The following is a 7932-nucleotide window of genomic DNA, read 5'->3' as shown; positions in this document are numbered from 1 at the left end:
AGTCATGAAAAGAAAATTTTCAAGGGCATTTTCGCTCAAAAGGTACATGTGTCAAGCAGCTGAGGTGACCACATAGGGTGTCATGGTATGGTACTGGTATGGTAAGTTTCTGGTAGTTAAAAAGTTTTTAAGAAATTGATTGAAGATATGGAATTTTTTTTCTTGTATAATATGAAGTGAAATAACCAACATGTCAACTTTATTAGGCTTGAGGTCAAATAATATGACTCAACCAGATCCGACCTAAACTGGACCAAAAAAAACTATAACATAGCGATAGACACACGACCGGTCGACCCTACGCCCACCACAAAAAAGATTTCTTGGGTGGTCGGCCACACTATCATTCTATCAACACCAGGTATAGAGACAAGGGACTTAAAAAGCCGTATGTCATGATCAAAGGTCTCTTTTGTAATCTACTCCTCAGCAACTACCTCTGTAAAACACACTTCTTTAGTTCTTTTGTGTGTATTTCATATACTAGTTGCATATTTGTCTTTGCAAAATCTGGTTGACTATTTAGTTAAAGATGCAATAAATTATTAACAAATAAATAAAACAAAATAGAATCATACCATTCAAGCTACCTACTCAATTAGCATACAACTTTAACCACCTAACAATAACTAAACCTCTCCTAATTCTCTCAGAAAAAAAGCCATAAACTTTCTACTAATTATGCGCCAGGATTCATCTCTTCCATGATCCTCTTCCAACCTTCAATAACGATGCATATAACAACTCGTTCCAAGTGTCTGGTACGCCTGGCAAACACCAATGGCTGCAATCTTGTGCATGCTCAGCAGAAGTTTGTTGCTTTAGGAGCAAGGATTTGTACTTTGTTCTGTATATCGACGGGTGACCGTCTTTTCTGTAATCTGTTAGCCTGCTAATGTTGAGAAATATCACCGGAGTTTTGATCACACGCAACACGTTGTCAAAAGCTCGCATCTTTGATGGATAATTGGTTAACTGACTTGTATTGAAAATCGGTTCGGTTTCTGTGTGACACTGCCCTCCTGAATTCCACTGTCCTCCCCTGCAAACAATGAATCACATGCTTACTGACTTTGACTTTTTTAGTCAAACCTTGTATCCTTTACATGCTAACCTGGTATAAATTTCCTAATAGATATTAACATACCTAAAATGAGTAAGTGAATAGCCTCTAAAGATAACTTGTGTTTTCTGATTGTCAATGTTCTTATCTACCCATTTGGCCCATGTGGAAAGAGCCCTTGTATATGCATCAAGAGCCTTGAGTCTTGGGTAAACACGGTTGCCTTCCTGGTAATAATTTTCCCTGTTAATATAACAAAAAAAGTTCAACGCCACTTACACGCATAACTTATTTTTTTTATCGTGTCAAAAATAATCAAATTTTGATTATAGTTTTATGTTATATATACCCTCGGGAAGTTTTTTCATGAGTCCACCAATGTCCCGTGTTGAAGATCAAAATATCAGCATCTTGATACATGGAAGTCGTTCGGTCCATTAGATCCAATCTTAGTGTCTCAAAAGAGCTATTTTCACCTTTGAAAGACGACTCTCTTACTAGAAATGGAGAACTCACAAAATCCACAGTACAATTGTAGTCCTACACAAATTATAAGCGTTCCTTGACTCATTAGACAGCCCGATAGCATTTTAAATTTTAATGTCAAATACACAAAGTTTCAGCCTCCAAATTGGTATGAAATATTTAAAATCTTTAAAGAAAAAATCTACATCCACTATAAACTTCGAAAATATACTAGCAAACTACAATTAAATACAGAATTTGGAGCTAAGAATTTTTGAAAAAGCGCCATACCAACTTTTTTTACAACTATGATAACCCGTTATCTGAATACGTGTTAACCAATAAGATAAGGTAAGTTGAAGCTTGTGTTGTGTCGGTGGCCTTCAAGAGGTTATGGCAGGAAACCATTGGAAGCAGTCTACTAGAGGCGAATTAGACGCTTACCACTGCGCCACCCCTTGAAGGTTCATATCAATTTGAATCTGTTATAGTATAACTAAACTTGCCTCAAATCTGAAAGCATAGATTCCTCTTTTCTTGAAGTCTCCCCTTCCGGATATTTCATAAACGCTTTTTTTGTTCTTGAGAGAATGTCGGAGTACGCAAACAAGTGATTCCCACATGTTCCTGTTTAAAGAATCTCCAACAAAAACCATTCTCTTCCCTCTAAGCCTTTCCAAAAAATCTGTTGCATTCATACTGGAAAACCAACAAGAAAAGCTATGCAGTGAGGAAAAACCAAACCACCTGTTTGTGGTATCCAATTATGGCAAAAATATATACTTTATAAATTTCCAAAATATAGTGTAGATCTTTGGCATTTGAGATTCAATATTATTGTCACTATCTAAGAAAAAAAAAATCATACTTTCTTGTCCATATTGAGCTTGAAACATAGCTTACTTTTTATCCATTGAACTTGAACTCGTGTTACGGAAATAAAGATTGGCATTATAAATATAGAGGCCGGTTATTGTACAAAATGCCTTAACGTACGCTGCGTACAAGATTCAGTATCAACATGCGAAATTTGGTTTATAACATGCGACTTTCAATTTTTTTTTCACATGTGATTTCAATTTGTTACTGTACATGCGATTTCAAGGTTTTTTGATATATGCGATTTTCATTTTTGGTAACATAACGTGCGATTTTGCCATCGCGTACGCAACGTACGTTAAGGCATATTGTACGATATACTTTTTCTATATATATATCACTTGAAAACATTATAATCATTCTATTAAAACCAAATTAATGATAAATTTTGAAAAAAAGAAAACTGTTTAGTCAAACAAACATGAAATAACTAATGACTATTACAGTCAATTAATGATCTTTAATTAGGCAATACTCCCACCCCCCCCCCCCCCAAACCAGAAATACTTATAGAAAACCAGTAATTAGTTGCAGTTTTTAAGCATTTTAAAGAAATAATGATGATCATCACCTTGGTATTTCACATCCAAATGGCTGCCACCTCCATTTAACAAACTCATCATCTGGCCTCCTATTAAGATGGCAGTTAACATCTTTGTCAACAAAAGGGCACGAACCGGCCGGATAATACGGTTTCGTATCATCTTTCACCCATCTTCCATCAAAAATATCACATTCTTCAAAAGAGCTACTAAGATTTTGAGACATTTCACCATGACCTTGGTCTAAACCATCTGATATAAGACTCCCATTACCAATTTCTTGACCATTTGCCCCTTCCCCCTTAGGGTTCATAATAATTACACTAAAAGTTTCATTCTTCAAATCTATCATATGGGTATCCTTAAAGTCAATAACTTTAGCAGAAATTTCATCAAAGCTTCCATTTTTCACATCACTAGATAACCCTTTTCCATGGGTACCAAAGAGCCTCAACTTAATATCTAAATTGGAACCATTTGATTCATGAAATGCATCCCTACTCTCATTAAGCAAAACTTTAGTGTTTTGTTCTAATTGTGTGGAATTATCTAACAAAACTGCTGCTGATTTTGAGGAAGAATTATAAGTAGTTGATGATGTTGTACAAGAAGTATTGTTGTTACTAACATTAAACCCTTGGATGAAAAGTTTATCTGAATCCAAATTCTTGAAAGAAGAATTAGAAAACAATATAAACAAGAAAATAAAAAATGAAACAAAACCTACCCCAAATCCAGAAACTATCTTCTTTCTTGGAGATGAACAATTTGGAAAGTGATCTAATAATATTGCAACAATTTTCTTTAGGTGCATGATTGAACACAAGAACTCAATCAAAGTCTTCAAACACACACTATCACTGTGTTTGTGGAAAAAGCATAATAAAGTTGTTCAAAGATAACAAGAGTGAAGATGAAGTTTGTTTGTTGATAAAATCAGATGAAACAAAGTTTTGTGGGAGACAAATTCCAGAGTGCAGAAAGAGGGATAGGCTGCAGCATATTGCATGCAAAAAAAGAGGGGTGAATTACCTTGTTACCCCTGACTAGATACGTTGGAACAAAAACTTCGTTGGATTTCCGAGTTTTTCTAATCAAAATGATAGACTAGAGAATTTCAAATATCAGATTTTTTACTATATCTCTTATTTTTTGTTGTTATTTAAAGTTTGTTATAGATCAAATGGATATATGATTTCAAATTCTGTAATAAACTTTTAAAAGTTTAAAATGTTATAGATATATGTTTTTTTTTTCAAAAAATCGTTTTGGTAATAGTGAGTTTTAATAAAATACATTTCACCGTTTATCTAGTAACATGAAAAAAAAATTGTTAAAAAAAACTATTTTAACTAGATTTGTTGACATCGCGCGTTGCGGCGAAACGGAGCAAATGATAAGGTAAAACAAACATTATTTGAAAAAGAAGCATCTTGTTTAGAAATCCAAACCGTCAGAAAATCGGTTCATTTATCATCGTACCGTTTTATGATACCAAAAAAAAATTCTATTTTAAATACATGTTTGTTTTTAACAAAACTTATACGGGAATGTCAATAGAAAAAATAATGAATCTAAGTTATTAATAAAATATCTAATTAACTAAAAAAGAAAATATGAATTGAAGGAAAAAATAATTATTAAAAATAAGTAATAGAGGAAATATGGTTTAAGAAAAGAAAATAAAATAAAAATATGTTAAAACTGAAAAGCAAATATAACAATTACGTATTACACTATTAAAATAATTAATGATTAAAAAAACTATATATTATTATAAAACTAAAATTACTATTCAGGATCTTCGTCAATAATATATATATAACTAGGTTAGAACCCCGTGTAATACACGGGTTGAATAGATGTAATTTTATATACCAAATAATAAAAAAATATCTTTAAAAACTCGTTTATTATACATGTTGAATAAATGTAATTTTATATACCAAATAATAAAACAATATATCTTTAAAAATCTCGTTTATTATATGTGTTGAATAAATGTAATTTTATATATTAAATAATAAAAAAGTTATATCTTTACGAACACTGTGTATTGTATGGGTTGAGTAAATTTAATTTTATGTGTTAAATAATGAAAAGTTATAATTTTAAGAAACTCATGTATTGTATGAGTTGAGCAAATGTAATTTTATATACCAATCAATAAAAAGTTATATCTTGTTATATCTTTACAAACCATGTGTATTATAAAACTTTTGGACTAAACTGATATAATGCCCCAAACAACAGGGACTAAAATGACATTTAACTCTTTACATTATATTAATTTATATTTAGTATACTTTTTTTTGTTAGTTTCAAGATAAATAAGCTTGAAAACTAATAAATATTTCAAAAGACTATATTATCTCCTATACGAATTGTTTAAATTTATATTAAATTTTTTTTATAATTATCTTTTAATTAATATTAATTATAATTAAGTAAGAGATATAGATGAGAAAACAAAAAAAAATAGATGGCTTCAATCAATGACATGTGTCCTCTTATTGATTTCTTTTATTATATAGTATAGATTATGTTCAAGTCAATTTGATACAATAAATGTGTTAAAATTATAATATAGATGGTATAAAAGTAAGGGGCTGTTTGTTTACCTCTTAATAAGACTCTTAACAGTTCAGATCTCTTACGGGTTCAGCACTTAATGGTTCAGACTGTTTGTTTCACGCACAGATGTCTGAATGGTTCAGACAATTGCCTCTGAATGGTTAAGATTTATACAGAGTCTGAATGGTTAAGACCTCTAATCTGAATTGGTCAGACATTTGTCTCTGAACAATTAAGCATTATATAGGCTCTTAATGGTTCAGACCTCTTAATGATTCAGCACTTAATAGTTCAGAGCTCTTACTGGTTCAGCACTTAACCATTCAGATGTTGCCAAACAGCCCCTAATTTATTTACTCCTATCAATTATAATGCAAACGGGGTTATATAAAAAATGTACGTACTTTATGATTATTGGTTTTGATGTGATTCAGTTTTAGAATTTCCTGGGAGTAAACTGCCATTTTGGTCCATGAGGTTTGGTCACTTTTGTCACTTTAGTACAAACTCAAACATTTTGCATCTGGGTCCCTGTGGTTTCAGTTTTATTGCCATTTTGGTCCAAAAATTAAATCAGGTCATACTTGTCTTATAAAATCCTACAATTTTGTCATTTTCCTCAAGGGCAAATTAGGTCATATTTATCTTATAAAATATGATATTTATTTATACAAAAGAAATGATCATTTTGCCCCTGCCGAAAATGACAAAATAGCAGGATTTTATAAGACAAATATGACCTGATTTCATTTTTGGACCAAAATGGCAATAAAACTAAAACCACAAGGACCCAGATGCAAAAAGTTTGAGTTTTGGACTAAAGTGGCAAAAGTGACCAAACCACAGGGACCAAAATAGCAGTTTACTTATTTCCTGGTATTCTTACACTATTGGTATCTAAACCCATATAGATCGATATAAAACTCGTTTCAATTTCTGTTTTGACATAGTACCGATTTATCTTTTATCTTTTGTTGTAAACTAGGTGATGCCCCCCCCCCCCCCGGTGTTGCGGAGCGATAGGCCATATAATTCTCAATCAATTAAAAAAACACTACTATAATTTTGTCAGTAAAAAAACTAAAATAATGATAAGACCACTTTTTTCGGCTCAGGGCAAAACTGCAATTTTTCAGGACTAATGAGCGAGTGTTTGGCAGCTCCTTGACACGGAAAAAAATTAAATCGAGTCAACCAATTAAAAAAAAGTTTTCTACTTTTACGAAAAAAACTAAAACGATGGGAAAACGTAATTTTGAACTGAGGACGAAATCATAATTTTTATCCAGGGATAAAATCGTGAATTAAATGGACCAATGGGGGAGTGACAGGCAGCTGCCGGCATGACTGTAATTTTATACTGGCGGAAAAATTGTAAATTAACCAGGAAAACAAACAAAAACGATGGAGAAAATGTAAATTTAATTTGAGGTCAAAATCGTAACGTGGCTATGAGGAAAAAAAACTAATGGGAAACTGTAAATTTAAACGGGGCAAAATCGTAATTTTGAACCGAGGGAAAAATTGAATTTTTTTGCTGGGAGCAAAAGCGTAAATTTATTTTTAAGTCGGGGTAGAAACAGAACTTTGAACTGATGGCAAAATCTTAATTATAAGAGGAAAAAACTAATGGCAAAACAGTAAATTTAAACGGGACGGAGTCGTAATTTTGAACCCAGTGCAAAATTGAAATTTTTAGATAGGAGCAAAAGCGTAATTATATTTATAAGTGGGGAAAAAATTTACACTGATGGCAAAATTATAATTTTAAAAGGGGGTAAAATCGTAATTTTGTTGGGTCAATAGGGAAGTGTTAGGCAGACGCGTGATACTATCGCCGCCAATTGGATTTGTATATGTTAAAAATACATTTTTTTGTTTTCTAAACAACTTTAAAACATTTATTCTAATACATGGTCAATGAAAACCAACATATCTCTATTTAATCAGCAAATTAAAGTATTGTCAAAACAAAACCGCAAGAACATTTAATAATTTTTAATTTTAGCCTTAAACGGAAACGATTTAAATAAAAGTAATAATAACGGATACTTATTTGTGTTCACTAAATATTCTTTAAGATATGTCTTGGAATAAAAGTTAGAAAAAACTAATATTTATATACTATTAATTAAAACAATTCTAAGTATTACTACTTGTGCCAACATGGTATAGCTCAGATGGTCAGAGGGGTTTCCACTAAGTGGTTTCCTCCTGAGGAGTTCTCAAGTTCGATTCCTACTAAATGCAAAATTATGTAAATATGGGAGAACACCTCTGGGAGGGATTCGAACTTGGGTTGGGGTGTGAGGGGTTTTAACAGCATATGCTGGCCCTTTGGAGTAAGCTGGAAATACAGTTGATCTACCGTTCAAAAAAAAAGTATTACTACTTGCACCATATGCTATT

At 31.9% G+C, this 7932-nt stretch overlaps 1 protein-coding gene across 1 annotated transcript; it reads right to left on the bottom strand.

The window, feature by feature from the left end:
• Positions 1 to 542: 542 nt before the first annotated feature.
• On the bottom strand, positions 543 to 3972 carry LOC110923424 (protein trichome birefringence-like 2). Its single transcript, XM_022167519.2, has 5 exons — positions 2979 to 3972; positions 2035 to 2227; positions 1413 to 1603; positions 1148 to 1306; positions 543 to 1042 (listed from the first exon to the last, which is right to left on the bottom strand). The coding sequence occupies exons 1-5, from the start codon at positions 3761 to 3763 to the stop codon at positions 694 to 696; spliced, it is 1677 nt and encodes a 558-aa protein (XP_022023211.1). The 5' UTR covers positions 3764 to 3972; the 3' UTR covers positions 543 to 693.
• Positions 3973 to 7932: the final 3960 nt, after the last annotated feature.

This window comes from Helianthus annuus, chromosome 17, assembly GCF_002127325.2.
Source record: "Helianthus annuus cultivar XRQ/B chromosome 17, HanXRQr2.0-SUNRISE, whole genome shotgun sequence".
NCBI classification, from domain to species: Eukaryota; Viridiplantae; Streptophyta; class Magnoliopsida; order Asterales; family Asteraceae; genus Helianthus; species Helianthus annuus.
This window is presented reverse-complemented; position numbering and strand designations above follow the sequence as displayed.

Coding starts and splice junctions, on each gene's coding strand:
- LOC110923424 (XM_022167519.2), bottom strand. CDS start 3,763: ATGCACCTAAAGAAAATTGTTGCAATATTATTAGATCACTTTCCAAAT. Junction 1,604..2,034: donor TCTATGCTTTCAGATTTGAG/GCAAGTTTAGTT, acceptor TAATTTGTGTAG/GACTACAATTGTACTGTGGA. Junction 1,307..1,412: donor CATGAAAAAACTTCCCGAGG/GTATATATAACA, acceptor TTATATTAACAG/GGAAAATTATTACCAGGAAG.